General features: G+C 46.6%; 1 protein-coding gene across 1 annotated transcript in view; it reads left to right on the top strand.

The window, feature by feature from the left end:
• The first annotated feature begins 402 nt into the window (after positions 1 to 402).
• SYNPR (synaptoporin) overlaps positions 403 to 18,333 on the top strand; it is a 111,600-nt gene continuing 93,669 nt past the window's right edge. Inside the window, exons 1-2 of the mRNA XM_052778358.1 lie at positions 403 to 538; positions 619 to 684. Coding sequence (XP_052634318.1) covers positions 521 to 538; positions 619 to 684 — 84 coding nt within the window. The 5' untranslated portion in view covers positions 403 to 520. The remainder of the gene's footprint in view (positions 539 to 618; positions 685 to 18,333) is intronic.

Here is an 18,333-nt window from a genome sequence, read left to right on the forward strand (position 1 = left end):
GAACAACAGCAAGACAGAAAATGCTGTTCTGCTGTCAAGGAAATGCTACAAAAGCAGGAGGGAGCGAGCGCTTCGAGAGCCGGCTAGCAGAGCTGCAGCCCTGCTGCCGCGGGGGGCCGGGGGCGGCGGGCAAGTTCGCCCCAGGAGGGCGAGAGGGGGAAGAAGGACACGGTGCAATGTGGTGCCGTCCCCTGTCCCAGCTGCCTCCATAGAAATATTAATAGTTTCTTTGCGGGCGGTGGGGGAGGCAGTTTGTTTTCTTCTTTTCTTCCCCCCCCCCCTTCCCCGACGTCTTCCTTTCCCTTAAAAAAAAAAAAATAAAAATTTAATACTAATTTAAAAAGTGGCGGAGCTGAGGCGGGGGGGAGGCCGGAGCGCTGCCCGGGCTCCGCGGGGTGGGGAGCGCGGAGCCCCGCCCGGCTGCTCCGCCCGGCGTGCGCGGGGGCAGCGCCGCGCATCCCCGGCTGGCGGGCGGCTCCGCTCCGCTCGGCTCCGCTCGGCTCCGCGGGGCTGCGGCGACATGGAGGCGGTGGACCAGGTACGCGGCACCGGGCGAGGCGGGTTGGGGAAAGCGCGGGGCGTGAGCGCCGGTGTCTGACTCCTTCTCTCTGCCCGCAGCTCGCCTCCGCGGGCACTTTCCGCGTGGTGAAGGAGCCGCTGGCCTTCCTCAGGGTGCTCGAGTGGGTGAGTCCCGGGGGGGGGTCGGGCAGCGTTTGGGCCGCGGGGCTGGGAGGGTTGGGGGGGGCTGTCCCTAAAGTGCGCGCACGGCGCTGCGCCCCGCGGAACAGGTGGGAGCCGGAGCTGGGACGGCGGAGGGGGCTGCGGACGGGGGACACGGGGGGGGGAGAGGGGCTGGGGACTCTCATCTTACAGCGATGTGGCCGGCGGGGCCGGCTGGGGGCTGGGTTTGTGGGTCCCCCCCCCCCACGTCTTGGATGTAAACGATTTATTTTTTTTTTCCTAAAAAAACGGGGAAAAAACCAAAAAATCCTCATTATGCATTTAGCAAACTTGTCTCTGGGCCGAGCGGGGAAGGAGGCAGATAATTGGTTTGTGGAGCAATGTCACTGTTTGTTGCTCTGATGCTCATTCGTAGTGAAGTCTGCAGGTCAAATGACATTCATCGCCAGTAGGTCTGCGGGAGGAGAGAGCCTCTCTGAACGGAAAGTTCAGAACATGTCATGGAGGATTAATCACATTCCCCTAACGCCGACTGGCTGGGGAATTATGTAAGCCGCGTATTTTGGGGGGCACGTCCCCGTGCGGGTGCGTTTATCCACATGTTCGCACCCGCCGCGCACAGCCCGGCCGCGGGGTGTTTGCGAGGGGCTGTTTTGGCGTGCTGGGGGCACCTGCTCGCCCCGGACCCCGTCCCTGCCCGTGGTCAGCAGCTCTTCTCCACTGGGCACCTCGAAGCATCAGGTCTTGCAGAGCTGGGTGATGGGGCTGTGGTGGTGCCATGGGCTTGGGACGAGGTGGCCCCGCGGCGGGGTGACCTGCGCACCGAGAATGGCCAAGGTCCCTCGTGTTCCTCACCCAGAGCTTCTGCAAACCCACCCGGCGCTGCTGCTCCGGCCTCGAGGAGAAGTCAGGACGTTCAGGGGTTGAGCCCCAGACACCGGTCTGGGGGTGCTTCAACCACTTTGCAGCGCTCGGCGCAGAGCAGAAGAATGGGGAGAAAAGCTATTTCTATGGCAAATAACTGCTGGGAGCGTGGTCTTTTGACAATCTGCCCAGTGTAGTTGTGTCTGGTGGTGGTGGCTGGGAAGTGAGCTCCTCCGGGAAGGGCTCTGAGCTGGGGGGGCACGGGCTGTGCCCTCGGGGAAGCCATTCCCCCCTCGGTGCATTGGTGTCCTCGGGACAGCAAGTGGGAACTCTTTTCTCTTGGCAGTTTCCTCGGTCTGTAACTTCTTCCAACAGCCGAATATAAAAGCTGCCTTTGTCATGGTTGAAAGCCACATGTAGAACTCTTCTGGCCGCTCTGTCTGCACATTGCCTGGGTGTATATATATAAATGCATATGTGGCTGTATGTAAACAGAGGTCTTCTGACGTGGCTGAGGTGTATCAGTCCTTGGCAATAAGGGAATGTAGCAGAAGGGTGCAGAGTGCGTTAACATTTAAGATGGTCTGAGAAATTACTTTTTCCCCTTTTGACATGTATGTGTAAGTAGAATTAAGCACATTTTAGTGTATGATACCTCAGAGTGTGGAACACTTTTTTTTTTTTTTTTAAATATACTTGAAAGGCTTTTTGGATTACCTAAATTCCAGCTCTATTCTTTTCGTTTTGTTGCTCCCATCTTCCTTATCCTCTCACTATGCCTACCAACTGCTATCCACCTTGCTCTGCCATCTCCAGTCTCAAGTAAGTGTCCGTCTCCCTCAGACTCCTTTTATCAGCCTAATTATCATTTTAAACTTCAAAAAAACCAACCAAATGCTCCAGTTGATTCTGCAGCCGCTTCCACGTTCCCCGGCAGCCTCGCAGCCCTCCGTATGCTTGATCAGAACAGTCAAATTATACCGCTAATTGCTGGATTTACAGCTGTTTCATTTCAGGTGTTAAATGATGTGTGAGTGGAGGTTTTTTTATGCAAAAAGTGCTGGTGACAGTGGAATTTATTAAACCTGCTCTTGTTAATGCTGATGAGTTTTTTGGAGCTTTAGAGTAATCACCTGTCAGAGGGTGTGACCGGTGTCATGTGAGTGACGTGGCAGCTGAATCATAACACCCAGTTTTACAGAGTTTCAGGATTTGGGAAAGCAAGTGCAAGTAATTTTAATGTTGTCTTCTTTTGGCTTATTTGTCATCTAAAAGGGAGGTGTTAACTTCTGCTTTTAGAAAACTTACGCTTTTTTTAATGCATATTTCCCAGAAAGCCAGGTTTGGGCTTTCTAGTGTGAAAAGCAAGCAGGTAGGACACAGAGGTGGGGAAAGCCCTTTCTGCAGTCTAAGAAGGGGAGAACTGGCGTTTCTGCCCCGTTGTTTGTGTACTGTAGCCCATATGCTACTCATGGCACCTCTTAACACCTCCCACTCGAGTCCTAGATTGCATCTGCAAAAAAATAAAGTTCATAGCCCAGCTGGTGACGCAGCGATTCTGGGCGTTGGGTGGCTCTTGTGCTTGGGGGGAGGCTTTGTGGTGTTGCAGCACAGATGGCAGAGGTACAGGGGTTCCTCAGAAAGGCTGGTAGGGTGGAGATGGTGTAGACCGAAAATGTCCTCAGCTGGTCCAGGCAGTCCAGCCTTGAGTTGGCACTCTCATCTTTTGGGGAATTTGGGTAGGCCCATGGTGGCTCAGGGGTCAGCACGTCTTTATTAACAAACCTCTTGTACAACAGTGCTGCTGAAATTTGTGTGTTAACAAGCGGAAACATTTGCAAGTCTGGAGAGAGCTGAGGTGGCTGTAGGTTTCCTGGATGTGAAACTAACTGTTGCAGAAGCAATCTATAGGTGTGCAAATTCCACCTTACCTGCAGTCTGGCTCAGACGTGGACCTATGTCTCAAGGAGCGGGGACTTTATCTTACCTTCAATCTTCTACTTTCACTGTCACCTAACACCCAGAGAGAAGATGCTGAGACAAGACTGATTCTTCTGAATATTCACAGCACTGTAACATGTTTTCATTTGTATTTCCCGTGTACTTTGTAATCTTATTTTCAGCCAAGAAACTGCATTTAGAAGCCATTAAGAGACAACATTGGCTCAGGCCCAGGAAAGGTTAAGAAAAAGAAGAAAAAAAAAAAGTAACTTGTATCAATTAAGCAAGAGTTGCATTTTTATAACTCTACTTGGTAATAGATTGTGTACTTGGAGTATGTGGGTCACAAATTGGGGCTTGGAAAAACTGCACACAGCTGTACAAGATAGGGCCTGGACGTTTGCAGCTTTGAGTCAACTCTTGCTTCACGGCATGTGCTGGGGGCAGGGAAAAGCTGTTTAAAAGCTGTGTTTGTTCTTGCTCCTCTTTATTCCCCTGGCTGTTACTCCACAGATCTTTGCATGAGAAGAGGGTGTCTTTCTGAAGCTTATTTCTCATGATAATCTACTGTGGCACTACAACCAGTTGCAATGTCACAAACGCTTTTACAACTTCACTTGAGAAATGACTCTCCTATACGCGCACCTGACAATAATGAATAAGGAAAGATGAAAGAGAAGAAATATGTTCATTCGTCTCCCTGGATTAATTTCAGTCCCGTGAATCTCTGGGTATGTTTAGACTGCTTTTATTGGGGTCCGCAAAAAGTGAGCAAGACAAGCAAGTTTGTCAGCTGGGGTCTATTTGTTTTGCAGTTGTTGCCTCTCTGGAGCCCCACAAAACAAATGAAGTGGAAAGCGGGGCTCTGCACATGGCAGTGTGATGTGGATATGAACTACCTCATGCAGGTGGTTACCTGCAAAAATATTTTTGTAAAAATGGAAACTTTGTATCACTAGGCTGAGGTTTTTAACTAACTTCTGCTGCTTCTTTGCTGTGATTTGTCACAAACAACTTTCCTCCTGCAGACCCAAAGCAACCTGACACTTACCTGGTTTCCATCTAAAATAACAGGAGCTGCAGTGCTGTCCGTAACCCCTTTCCCTGTAATCCTTGATAAATAGCAGAGATGCAGAAACTCCACTGTTTTGCAGGTTGGGAGGTGCTGTGATTGCCTGGCTGCTAACCTGCAGGTGGTTGTTTTAAAATACTGTGCAACAAGCTCCCTGCTCCACCGGCTTGCGGCCCTGTCTAAGCTGATATGGGCACAGCAGAGGGGGTATTTTGGGCACAAAGACTGTGCGAGTAGCTCTGTCTAAGCCAGTGCTGCTTGTATCAGGGCAGATGGTGCAGGACAAATCTTGTGGACACTGGGGCTTTTCTTGATAGGACAACTTGGCAGCGTATATTCGGATGTTCAATGATGTGGGTACATGTGTCTGAGGAGTTGTTTTAATTCTTGCCTTTGTGCTGAAAAAATACATTCCAGGCCTTGCATGACTGCAGATCATCACTGCTCACAAGCATCTTCATGAGATGTGCCAAATATTTCCAAAGCAGTGCAGGGCATTTGGACAACAAATCCCCATTCATCTCTGGTGGAAATTGGACAAGGCAGAATTGCAAGGCGGTTTGAAAAATCTGTGTGTACATGGACCAAGCTAACCTTGCTTTGCTTCCTTGCCTTCATGGTGTGATCCTTTGACTGGTGGGCCAGGAAAAAGGCCAGGCTGTTGCCAGCCTGGCAAGAGTCAAGCTTGCTTTGATTGTATAGATTCTGAAAGGGTTAGCACCCCTTGCCTTGCAAACAGATGTGTATTTGGAAGGCAAAGGGAATCTGAATCTTGAAAGACTGATAATAAGTCTTGTCTTTTGTCCTAATGCTGATTGCTCATCTGGCCATGGAGCGCTTTTGTTGGATTATATTTGCATGCATATGAATGGACATAAGTAGATGCATGCTTTCAAGTATGTCCTAGAAAAGCCTAGATATCTTGAGATGCTGAAAATAAATGAAAAAAAAAATTAAGAAGGTAATGCTTGCATGAGGCATGGGTGATTAGTGGTTTGCTCTGTATAGTGTATTATGGGCCTCAGATATTTTATAGCTGCTTGAGACTCTTTGTCATGCTTGCTTGTGTATGTTTGGGTTTTGCTTAACCAGAAGGCTGCTGTCTACTCTGGCATGGGCAGAGACTTTAGGTGATGGAGCAGGGTAACCTTGGTGAAGCTTAGTACTCCTCTTGGATGCAGAGCTGGAAGAGTTGAGAAGTTGATCTTCTCTGCCCTCATATTGAAAGAAAAGACTTAATAAAAAGAATATTTATTTCTGCCTGCTGATGTTGCTTATGCAATGCCAGGATCAGATGCTGCATTTAGTGCTGGGTCCATCCATCTTGATGTGTAAGATACACAAACACATATGAAAAATGTATTGTCAATTTTTTTGATGTCTCCCTCGGGATGTAGGTGCCTAGTGATTCTTGAAAACCTGGTCCCAGTTACTGCCTCAAAGGTCTTGTATGTGTAGCATCAGGCCAATAAAACATGTGCTACTTAATCAAAAAATGTAAATCCATTTCTATGGTATTTTAATATTAGAAAGGTAATTACCATGTAACTAACGCTTCTCTGTAAGCTGTCATTAATTGGATGATTTCTTATAGGCAGCTTAGCATAATGCATGCAAAATACACTGCAGCTCCATACAGACAAAAATTGCCGGTGAAACAGCGGGATGTGAGCATCCAAGAGACCTGAGCCCTGCGAACAGGCTTTATCGGTCTTTGTCATTGGACCTACAGCTTCTGGACACGTACCAGGGTATCAGTAATCTGCAGGCAGGGAGCTCTGTTGAACAAATTATTTTATTAGGAAGAACTGGGAGGTAGATTTTGCCATTAGACGCCAGGTTCTGTTGTGAGCGACAGGAAAGATCTGAAAAGTTTTTGTAGTCGCACTGAAGACAGATGTGAAAGCCATATGTTACTCTGTCAGTGGGACTGGGATAAAGGCAGCAGAAGCAATAACAGTGCCTACATGGTATTTTACCTTGTGGCCTTGAAGTCTCAACTTCTGGGAGTCTTGTGATTCTGAGACCTTTGGCTTTGATGAACCATATGCTTTTAGAACAGGGTAGCAGAAGAAGGATGGAAGCCCTAAAGACTAAAAACCCAGAACACAAGTAAAAGGGCAGAAAATCTGTCTTGTGATCCCATAGTTTTACGCAGACTGCAGAGAGCTGGCTGTTCTGTGCGCTGTTCACATGCATGTTTATCTGTGTGCGTATCTTGTTGGAAACTGAGAACTGTGCTAATCTTCTCCCATCGAAAAGTTGCTGTTAAAATGGTACAAATGCTGGTACAGGCAAGGAGGGAAGGAGGAAAGGTCAGCAATGCCTGACCTCATTGCAAATAAATTATATCTTTCATCTGAAAAGTGACTACCGTTTTCCACTTAGGCTCACATTGTGATCGTGGAAGAGTTGATTTTAAAAGGTCACCTAACAATTCATTTAAATCCTGATGATTCTCAAGCAGCCCAGAGTGGGACCTGGTATAAATGAGTTATGTAGGATTAGCAAATATAGTTGAGATACAATGCTCCAAGAGGCGGGAATTTTTGGAGTTAGGTACTGCTTCCATGGGCAGCCCCTGGGTGAAACTGGTAAAATTTCCTCATGGCAAGCCACCTTCTTGATGGCAGAATCTGCTGGCGTTATCCAAATGTGGCTGTTGGAAGCATTAGGAATAGAAGATGAGGAGACACTCATTAATGCTAAATTTGATTATATATGCAAACCAGGTTTCTATGAAATGAAGAACAAAAATGATCTGACTTTCAAACTAGAAAGAAGATGCATGGAGATAGAGGGTTCTGCCATTAGACATACACGGTTACAGTCTCCTTGCCAATTTTTGAGGGAGATGTTTCAGCCATCACTCCTGTAAATCAGCATCAGCATAATTGGAGCCCTGGGTAAAAGCCCTGCATGTTAACATCTCTGGATTCAAATGTTGTGGTCAGGGGAGGAGAGGCTTGGAGGTGCTTGTGATAAAACCCTTTCATCATTCGGATCCTGTGGTCCCTGAGTTAACCTGGATTCGTGGCACTAGATGTGATCCCAAGGGGCAGGAGACCTCCCGGTCGCTGGCTGAAGTCTCCCCTTTTCTCCGGGAGAGACGACCTCCTCCTGACACAGGAGAAGGGGAGAGGCAGAAAGCGGGTAACGCTGGGCTCTGCACAGGGCTGGTGATGGAAGGCAAAGTGCTCACGCCACACTTTCTCCTTTGGCACCAAATAAAAATGGTTAAGTAGTATTATGGTCCTGGGGTGCAGTGTGGAAAACAGCACTTGGCTGTCTGTCTGGCTGTCCAGTCCAGCAACTGGCCAAAGGGGTCTTAATGGCCGTTACGCTCAGGGGGGATCTGCAGAGTGCCATAAAAAACATTATGGAAAGGAACATAGTGTGGAGGTGCTGCTTTTAAGGTGTTTGTTCACAGTGGTGTATGTACTGCAAAGTGTGACATAGTTGCTAAGGTGACAGCTTGCTTGCTTTTTGGCAAAAGCAAAAGAATACTGAATATAGACAAATGATAAGCTTTTTGCTTTGTTTAATTTGCACAGTTTTATTTTCTGGCCATTGTAGAGACTTCCCGGGTTTGTCTTTGGAAGCAGTGTTTTCCCACTCGGAATACTTCACTAGGTTAGAAAAGCTAATATTGCTCCCCATTCTTAAGGAAATGCTTAAATCACATAAAATGATGGGGGTTTCAGTGGTTATAATGATAGATACAGATAATGGCATTGAAAGGGTTTGGTAATGGCATTCAGTCAAGTAAGGAAGTATTCTCTAAGAACCTTTTACACAAACAAAAAATACTAGGTGTTGCCTCATTAGCAGCCTATGGATGCAGGTACATCCATGAGCGGACAGTCCAGAAGATTTTTGCACGTAGTATTTGCATGCATTTGCAAACTGCTCAAACCTAAGCTGAAATGCATGGTGAGGTGAGAACTCCTGTCGGTCAGGCTCAGAGATTGGTTAGAGTGAGAGGGAACGAAGTCGAGGCAGGGAGTCTTGGCAGCGGACTTGGCATGTCCCAGGCATCGGACAGCTCGGTTACTGCCGTGGTTGAGTATTTTCCTAATGCTGCTAGGGGAGAAAGATCAGCAGAGGATTAGACTGACACGGCCCCTCAAGAGAGGGGGTTTCCAGATGAGCAGCCATCTGTGGCATGAAGCAATGTTATGATCCTCAGCATGGAGAGGAAAGCAGAAAGGTCTCACAAGCTTAATGCCAACTTTGGCCCTTAAAGCAGTGGGGTACGTGCACGATCCAGGAAAAACGGCCAGGAAAGGCTGAAGTAATGTGCCTCATTGCCCTTTATTGTCCTACCTTTCCTTTCTTTGAGATGTTCTAATGGATAGATAAATGTGTTTCTCTGAACAAGCTGTTCTGTCTGTGCCTTTTCCAAAATGCCTTAGCATCTGGGGAGAAGGCTGTGTTAGAGGCAGAGCCTGCGGGAGCTGCTGAGCTGATGCTGTGGCAAGCAGAAAGTGCTGCAGCCTGGAGCTTGGGATAAAAGTTGGGGGGAGCTCTGTGGGCTCCTGTTCCCAGATACGTGCTGGTGCAGATGTCCTGGCCCCAGTTTGGCGGTGCCATCGCAAGGCAGAAGTTAGCGAGGGCATTTTCAGAGTGGTCAGAGATCATGACACCCTACATGGGGCTTTTGCTGGGGGATCGGGGATGTCTCTTTGCTGAGAAGACCCCAAAAAGCATCCTCGGCACTGAGATGTGCAGGGGGGAGGTAGTCCCCTGTTTCTCTGTGTTAAGGAAGCAGGAGAAAAACTGTGGAGCAGGAAGATTTCAATAAAGTGTTACACATTTTCAGATGAGAGGTGTACCGTCCCAGACCCATTGTCAGAAATAAATCTGATTTGACTGTCTTGCAAAACTCCCGACCTGTCAACCTGATCTTCATTCCGTGAGAAATATCAGAGCCTGCTGCAAAGAGCCTGACTGAATATTCACTAGAAGTGCTCAAGAACCTGAAGTATTGAGGGTGAAATTCTGCCCAGAAGATCTCAGAAAGAAATGCTGCCTAACATCAGCAAGATCATTGATACATCAGGAAATAATTTATAGTAACAGCTCTTCAGTAGCTCTTTCAATTTCAAAAAGAAGTTTATTGTGTCTGTCCTCAGTCTTCACTTTTCCTGATGTTAATGCTCTGCCCTCCTGTGTTGTTTCTCAGGTGATGCAAATCCAGGGTATCTTTGGCTTGAAGTGATAAGCCTCAGCTTGTATCCTTTGGCACTTGCATGTCAGGTGCTTGTATTGGGGCCCAGTGTTTGACACTGCATTTGCCGATCTTCCTAATATTATGTGAAAAGCCTCTGTGGCACCCCAAATAATACTACAGAAGCAGCAAAAAACTTCCTTGCCAGGTTCCCAAAAACCAAGGAGACAATTGGCTTCTTGGTTCAGCCTCCCTGATGTGGGCCATATTATGGCCTATGGCTGCCTTCAGCATCCAAGTCAAAATACCCCAGGATGCCAGGAAATATCTTACAGTTATTTAACAAGCAAACTGGAGCCTTGCTTGAACTGTTTTCAGAATAATCTTCTCCCTGGCTGCGTGCTGGAGGTATGCTCGAAGCAAAACAAAACAAGACATGTCCCCCATCTGTGTCAGTTTAAAACCACATAGTTGCTTACCCCTGCTACTCCTCACACAAAGGCTATGTTGCACACAAAAACCAACTGCTCTGCATCAGTTTTTTTCACCCTATTTAAAAAAACCTTCCTACGGAGAGAGTGGTGGCTGGGAGCAGTTGAACATGGCAAGGTCACAGCTCCCTGTTGGGACTGTAAGGGGGAATGGTGCCCGTGGGTGTATGTCGTGCTCAGCCCAATGGGATTAGGTTTGATACTGGAAATTGGCTTAGTACTGCAGAATACGTATATTGCAATAATTATCCTTTGGAGTTGAGCAGTTTCTCCAAGTGCTTTTTTAGAGACTGTGCTTGAAAACCAAAGCAAGTGTGGGATTCCCCCACCGCCAAATCCAGCAGCTGATAAATCCGGCAGAGCTCTCCTGATTGCCATCTCCAAGGGCAGTCAGCGTGCTGGAGTGGAATTAGGTCCCGGTTTGAAAGAACACGCCTGCCAAAAAATTAAACAATGGATGCCTTCCTGTTTAATTTTAACATTTTAATTAAATTCTCTGCTGCTGTGTGCCTTTGATCTCAGTGAGCTGATGCACATGGTATCTGCCGTTGTGTCATAGAAGCGTTTTGTTCTAATCTTGCACGCAGATGCAAGGATGCATTTGAGTATGGATAAAAGTGCAAAAGCTGCATGCGCCAAGTACCGAGTGCATCGCAAATGGACTTTTCCAGCTGGTGGCCAAAGGCATGTGGGCAGGAAGATTATTCAGGAGTATGGCTCAATAGACCTTCTTTCTGAACATATTCTCTCCCCGTTCTTAATCTACTTCTGTGAACGGTGCTGCAAGAAGAGTTTCCTTGATGGAATTAGTCATGGAGAGGGTCGAGGCCAGGAGCTGAGATTTTATTGCAAAACAGAATCAGTTTCAAGTGGGATAATTAATAAAGTTTGATCCCTCAGTCAGAGAGCAGAAGCAACTCTGTACGGTGTTGACCAGGCACATCTATTGATTAGTCCCAGTCAAGTGCCCAGTTTGAGAGCATTTGGCAGGCTGCTGGCTCTCTATGCAGCCATGTAAGATGTGGGTACCGAGCGGCACATAGCCAAGCAGCCCCACCGCAGCCAATTTCTAAATGTGTGGAAAAGTCTTCAAATAAAGATGTGGTTACACGTCGTTTCCCCTGCGCTGTTGGTGGCTGGGCTTCGATGGTGATGGGAGGAAGGAAGCGAGCTGGGAGCATGTGGTATTTTGCTGGCAAGAAAAGGTATTAGAGTGAGTTTCCTCATGTGTTACAGCCTGCGGCAGGTGACTGAGGAGCCTCTGGAGTATTTGTCCTTTGTGATTTGGGCTGTACCTAGATCTCAGGGAAGCATCTGTCATTGCTGCATCAAAAAGAGTCATTGGTAGAACTGATCTGGGAACAGGAATTTCATTTCCTTGGGGGAAAAATAATTTTTAATCTAAGTTTCCATTGGCAACTGGAATTCTGGTGAGATCATGAATGAAGAAATATTTGTGCCAGAAACTACGCTATTTCAGCACAAAATATTTCTGTAAAGAAACAGTGGTGGGGTCGTATTCTCCTTCTCCTCTCCGCACCCTGCTGCGATGCCCCAGGCTCGCTCCTCCTGGAGGAGTCGGTGATGGATCATGCCGAGCGTGACACTCCTGCGCATCGGGGCAGTGCAGTCCAGCAGTGGAGCCAGATGTACAGAGCAGGGGCAGCACCAGGGGCCAACCCAAACTCCTTGGAGGCACAGCAGTAGTGGTCCCAGGGTAGATACTGCAAGCCCTTAGCACTGGGACTTGCAAAGAAGAGCCAACATCTTTTGAGAGATGACAACTTTTTTGGAAAAAGATGGGTGAGTCCAAAATGCAGAAAATGGTTTTGGTGGAAGATTTTCATCTGACTTTTAAGACAGCGTGTGCACGTTGGTGTTGTAGTCTCTGCTTGTATTGTGTGCCTAGCCCGTTTTTCGGTCAAACGTGGAGTTTTTCAGAGCTGCACAGAGGCAGCACGGTCCACTTAGGAGAGAATCATAAGCCTCCTCATTTTGCTGCGTTGGCTCCGCGGGCCGTGCGCGCTCCCGCTGCTGCCGTTGCAGCCTGTCGCTCGTGGCAGGCGGCTCTGCGGAGAGGGCGCCCGTTCCAGCACAAAATCTGTGCCTGTCCAGATTGCGAGGCCCTGGCAGGCAGCAGGAGCTGGCTTCGCGGTGGGCCGACATATGCAGGGGACGCTGGGTGTGCCATGCGGCAGAAAGCCCCCGTTACGGTGCTTCCCAGGGAGGGACGATGCCGTGAAAGCGAGCTCCTTGCCTGCGGTCTTCCATGGCCTGGCAGCACTCCCCACTGCGAGGACCAAGTGCTGTCACTGCCTTTTTTTTTTTTTTTTTTTCCCTTTTTTCCATCCCCTTCATCATGGTTTTGCAGCAGAACAACAGCAACAGGAGACTGAGACAGGGCTCGGGTCTCATGGCAGAACCAATCCAGCACAGCTTGTCTTGCTGAGGAGTTGAATAGAAAAGCTCTTTCTGCCATATAGCTCACCGTGGCATAGTTCACTTGTTTTTAAAAATAGTTTTCCATCTTTTTATTTATGTGCTCATTAGCACTGGCCACCCATGGGTGCAGCATTGGTTGTTAATGCAGCTGAAGAGGCTCTGACAGAGCTAATAAATGTTTTTTGTGCAGCTTAGCCCCCCAAAAGTAGTGACTCAGCAATGATCAAACATCTCTCATGGGATGAGGCTCTGACAGAGCTAATAAATGTTTTTTTGCTCAGCTTAGTCCCCCAAAAGTAGTGACTCAGCAATGATCAAACATCTCTCATGGGACAAACAGTTCCCAGCTATTCCCAACTTGCAATAAAACCTGTGTGTCACTGGGCTGCTGGGAGGCAGGGCTCGAGTACCCCACATCTGTATTACTTATGCACAGAGAGATTGCTAAGCATGTCCTGGGTGTTAGGACAAGAGTACTCTTGCTTGGTTTAAAAGAGATATTTTTTTTCTGGGGATTTTTACACTCCACCCCGTGATGCGCTTTGGGATGCATTCAGCTTTCTCTTCTGAATAGGGCTCCAGATGATGGAAATAAATTATCATAAATTAGAATAGATTGCACTCTTCAGCATCTCTACATCTGTCATTATGTTTCTTTAACAGTTCAGTTTAACATTTATACACACTCTGACAGCAGCTACTGGTGTGTATGCTATAAATATTGGCTTGGAGAAGACATTAATGGAGTTTAGGTAAACGTTTGATGCCGCTGAGATTCTGTTCCATATGGTGGTATGCAGCAAAATCGGATTCAATGTGCCACGTATAGCGCTCATGTATTCCCTATAGACTGGCCTCCTGGCGTTTCATCAGCTTACCGCGTTACCAAGAAGGCGCAGGTGCCTTCAAAGAGGAAAACGAGCTTCCTGCAGTCTATTCTGTTCTTTACCACCTGTAGTGTTTGTGACATTTAAAGCCAACATGTAGCTTGTACGGTTGGGAAGGGCTCAGGGAAAAGGGACGTCTCGCAGAAGCAGCGGTCGGGAATTAGGCAATGAGCTGTGGGAGTGCTCTGCTTTGAACACGTGTGAGGAAAACCCATGGGATTTTCTGGCCAAGATGCCATTTTGTTAGGCAGTAACTGAGTAACAGGGCGAAAGCTTTGCGTGTTGGTTGGTCATGGTTGCTAAACCTGAAATTTGTGACTCTAAACCCCTCATGAAACTGTCACCAAAACCACACGTGGGGGGAGCATGGCTTCAGAGTTTGAGCAGTCTGGCTTGTGTCCTGCTGACTTGCAGGAGGACAAATAGCTAAGACCATCACAGCAAGAGGCAGGAAGAAATATATTCTGGTCCCTCTGGTGTTCCTTCCATAGTTCAACAGAATTTGGATGTCTCCCACAAGTTTTTTTTTTTGTTTCGGGATTTTTTTTTTTTTTTCATTTTGCTAATTGCAGCACCTTGATTAGTGTAGCCTGACGACGTGGCTGCCTCCTCTGCAGCATTTCTCTGACTTAACCCTCTTCCAAGCTAGCGTGAGGGTACAAAGCGTGTTGTCTGGCTCAACGCTGCGGAGGGGCAGTTGGGGTAAAGCAGCCGGGCAGCCCAGCCTCTGCGCCTGCTGTGGGGCCCTGGGAAACATCTGGCTCGTGCTGGCCCTGGGGCACATCTGCCGCAGAGAGGAGCGCGGCTGCTTCGTTTGCCCCTGTGTAATGCAATGTAAGTAATGAAGTAACCGTGATGTACAAACTGGCTCAAAGCAGGGCAATCCGAAGAGAAAGTGCTCTTCACACTGTAAATTGCTAAAGGTCTTTATGATGCCAGTGAATTAAAAATCCGAGAAGAGAAAACCCTCCAGTGCTGTAAGTTCAAGATGCATCTTTTAAAAGCTGCTGGTGGGGAGGGGAAGAGATAACTTATCTGAATGGAAATATATTTAAACTCTGTATCTTGTACAGTTCTGGGTTATTGCAAAGAAAACAGTGTATTCCCTCCATCTCCCTTGGAAAGATGGAGAAATTTTTGTATAGACTGAATGGATTTCTGTGATAATGTTACCCCTTTTGATCTGAATCGTTAGCCAAATTTTCACACCTTTGCAGGTTATTTCTTTTAAAAGAAGAAGTTGCTTCAGATGTTTTGGTGATGCACTCGTGTTTATTCACGCTGGCAGTACGGAGGAGCCTGGTTCGCTCCTGCGTCCAGTGAGGGCCACTGTGTCCGCAGCCTCCTTCCCTCCAGCTGGGCAGAAACCCTTCTCTTACCTTTTCTCAAGTTTCTAGGTTGTATTGTTGTTCTGACTGCTTGTGTGGTTCTTTTGCCTCAACTTTCCTTCTCTTCCTGGCTCCTGCAGAAAAAAATGTTTTGCAAAACCATTAGCAAAATCCTTCCGCCCAGAGCAAAGTCTTGCCCATGATTTTCCTTTGAACAGCTAGCTGTGTCTGTCTGAGCTTGAGGCTGGCATTTATGTCTCTTGAATGATGCTATAAAGGAACTAAACTGTATTTAAAGAAAGGCAGCATTTACATTCGCCTGATGTTAAAGACATTTTAGCCCAGCCAACAAGATTTCATGGTGAGGCTTGCTCCAGCAAGGAACCCTTCAGCTTTGTCCAAGCTGAAAGAGAAGCTGGACTCCAGGGAGCAGTTTCAAGGCATTGAAACTCTTTTATTGTTATTCGTTGTATTTCTTTTCTGCAGCTTTTGGCTTTTTGAGGCCTGAACACTCTGGGTGCAGCCCCTACCATACAGCTATGGCAGGCATGGGTTTCTCCATGATGCCCTCATAATGAGCATGCTGAATTTGAGAAGGGATGTGCAGCAGGAGGAAATTCATGTAAACAATCTGCATTGGATCACTTGTCATGAGAATATCTCCTTGAATTGTTTATTTCATTAACTGCATTTTTAAAATTTAGCTCTGATCTAGACTGAAAAGATACTCTTGGGTGGAGGGGAGAGAAAGGTGCCCTTATTCTGGGTGGGTTTTTCTGTTTGTTTTCAAATATACGTGATGTTCTCATAGGAAATGGGTCTATGTACTTCTTTTCCATTAAACCTGCCAGGTTTTAGCATTCACATATGACTGACATTCATAAACCCCAAAGCTATTTCTTTTAGGCTTTCTGTCCCCATAGTAAACCTGGAGGTGACCCATTCCCAGTTCCTACTGTCACCTGTAGCTGGCTGAAAGGCCCTTCGGGGTAGGACGGGAGAAAAGTCACACTTTTTGCACTCCAATCAGTGCTGGATCTCAGAGTTTAAAAATATCACAAGTGAAAAACATGGATGTGAGTCATACAGAAAACACCATTTCTAAGGGAATATAAATATCAGAAAAAAACATTCTTTAGATGTTTCGTCCTCCTGAGAGGTAGCCACATCTAAGATTTCTGTTTGGAGTGTTCAATCATAAACATCGGTCCCCTGCTGTCAGAATGACCACTAGATACAGGAGACGCCTATTAAATGTTAATAGCTAATACTGTGCCAGAGCTACGTCAGTCATGAGGGTCTGAGTGAGCTTTGCACAAAGGGAAAAGGTGGAGAAGGCTGCGACTTCACTTCCTGGGTCAAGATATTCCAGTGATCACAGTCTGCAGTAAATGCCTCACTTCTGGAAAGTTTGGTGCTCACTTTGGACCTAAATGCTCATCCACATCTAACACATCTGGTCTCATATTCCTGGACAGCATGTCTGCATGCTTCTGGGGGAGTGAGCTCTTTCTTTTCAGTCATCCCCTTTGCCCCTCAGCAGCTGGGAGACTATGATTTTGTATCAGCTGGGCTTAGTTGTATTTTTGAAGCAAGCATGTATTAAAATGCATATGCATTTCCCCGTGTTTTTACAAGATTAATATTTTAAAGGCTATTTAATACCAAATTGCTGAAAATTATTTAAATCTGAGACATGCTGGAGAGATCAGAGAACTCTTACCAACTGTTGAATTAGTAATGTTGAATTAGACATGAGAAAATCCTTTTCAATTTAAGTTGCTTTTCTCAGAACTTTTTACATGTTTAATATCTTCATTCATCCTTCTAATAATTGTTCCAGTTTTGGCTCTCCCCAAGTATCCATGCAGATGTGCACAGTGCACAGTTTAGGCCCTGATCCATTCAGCCAAGCTGTACCTCCTTGTGGACCATCAGGGAGCCCCAAAACCACTTGTCTCAGGGGTACCTTTTCCTTCTGTGGATGCAGTGCAAAGATTGAGCCCTTCATGGATAATTTCATACTTGTATTTGAAAAATCTGGTTGTGCTGCTGTCTGAGAGAATGGAGATCGTGAGTGCTCTTCAGTGTAGACACTTCAGCATTATCTTCCGAGAATCTTAAACTTAAAAATTTGAGCTAGAAATAACATTTGCATATATTTTGCAAGAATGCTACCTTGAGGCTCTGCAAGGGGAATTACAAATATTGCTTTTTTTTCTTCATAACTCTTGGAGGGGTTCAGCCTCTCTCCAGTCCCCCTTGATAACAAGCTGCTGTGAGAGCTTAGCAGAGCAATGTGTGTCCTGGTCACACCAGATGGATCTCATTTGTGTTGCTCCTCATAGTCATGATAGGCAGCAAATGGAGTGGAGCCTGAGGCAGCACTTTGCTGCCTGAAGTTGGTGCCTGATGAATTACAGAGATAAATAAGGCGAGAGTCTGCCTTTGCTTTTCCCTTTGAGTGTGCACCTAAGTGTTAGGTGGCCCATGTTTGAAGAGACAATGTGAAATGAGCTTTCAAATATTTCCTTGGAAGTTGTCTTAATTATTTCATTATAATGGTAAGGAACAAAGCAGAAGAATCAATACGCCTAATTATTACATCTAAATGCAAGAGAAATTAGCCAGTGAACTCTCTCTTCTCTGGGGAGGATTAATCTTCCTATGCTCTATTTCAAATGTCTTCCAGAAAAATGAAAGGCTTATCACCTAGGAAACATGCGGTCCTAATCGCCCAGGTCTGGCACTTGGATTTGCAGACAGTGAGGGGACTTTTAGTTGGTCTTCTGAAGCACAAAATTAGATTGTTTTGCTTGTGTTTAACCATTGTGGTTGGAGTTTTGTAGCTGGGTGATTTGAATGACAAACGCTAGCAGGGCATGCACCATGTGTCATCCAGATGTGCCTTGGCCGGCTCTGGGTGAGCTGGTGGACCTACTCAACACCGAGCAGTGCCATGGGGAGGGCATAGGTTGGATCCTAATGTGATGCTGTCAATGGGCAGTGCGAATTAGCTCAGCTTCTCAGCAATGGAGTGCTGTACTGATGAATCTATAATGCTTACAGAGCTATCTCCTTTACCTTTGCACCATACAATACATGCTTCTTTGATAGCTATATGAGACTCCAAGAAGATATTTTGCTGTGGCCTGGTGGCAAATAGCCACGAGACGCTTACAGGTGGTCCTGGCAGGGTTTGATTCTTCACCCTTGAATTTAGTCACTGAACTGAAATGACAAAAGTATTTCCTGCATACTAGGTTTAGTATGGCAATAAATTCTGGTTCTAGCTCCTTGCTTTTGACTCGCACCAAGCCAATGCTATCTCGTGATACTTTCTACTAGGTTGCCTATAACAATTTCAGGCTGTGACGCAGATGTAAGATGATTTCAGATGAAGTGTTAAATGAATAAATTAATCTTTATATAAAATGTGTTTAACCCCCGCCCCCCA

Source organism: Harpia harpyja, chromosome Z, assembly GCF_026419915.1.
Source record: "Harpia harpyja isolate bHarHar1 chromosome Z, bHarHar1 primary haplotype, whole genome shotgun sequence".
Taxonomy (NCBI): Eukaryota; Metazoa; Chordata; class Aves; order Accipitriformes; family Accipitridae; genus Harpia; species Harpia harpyja.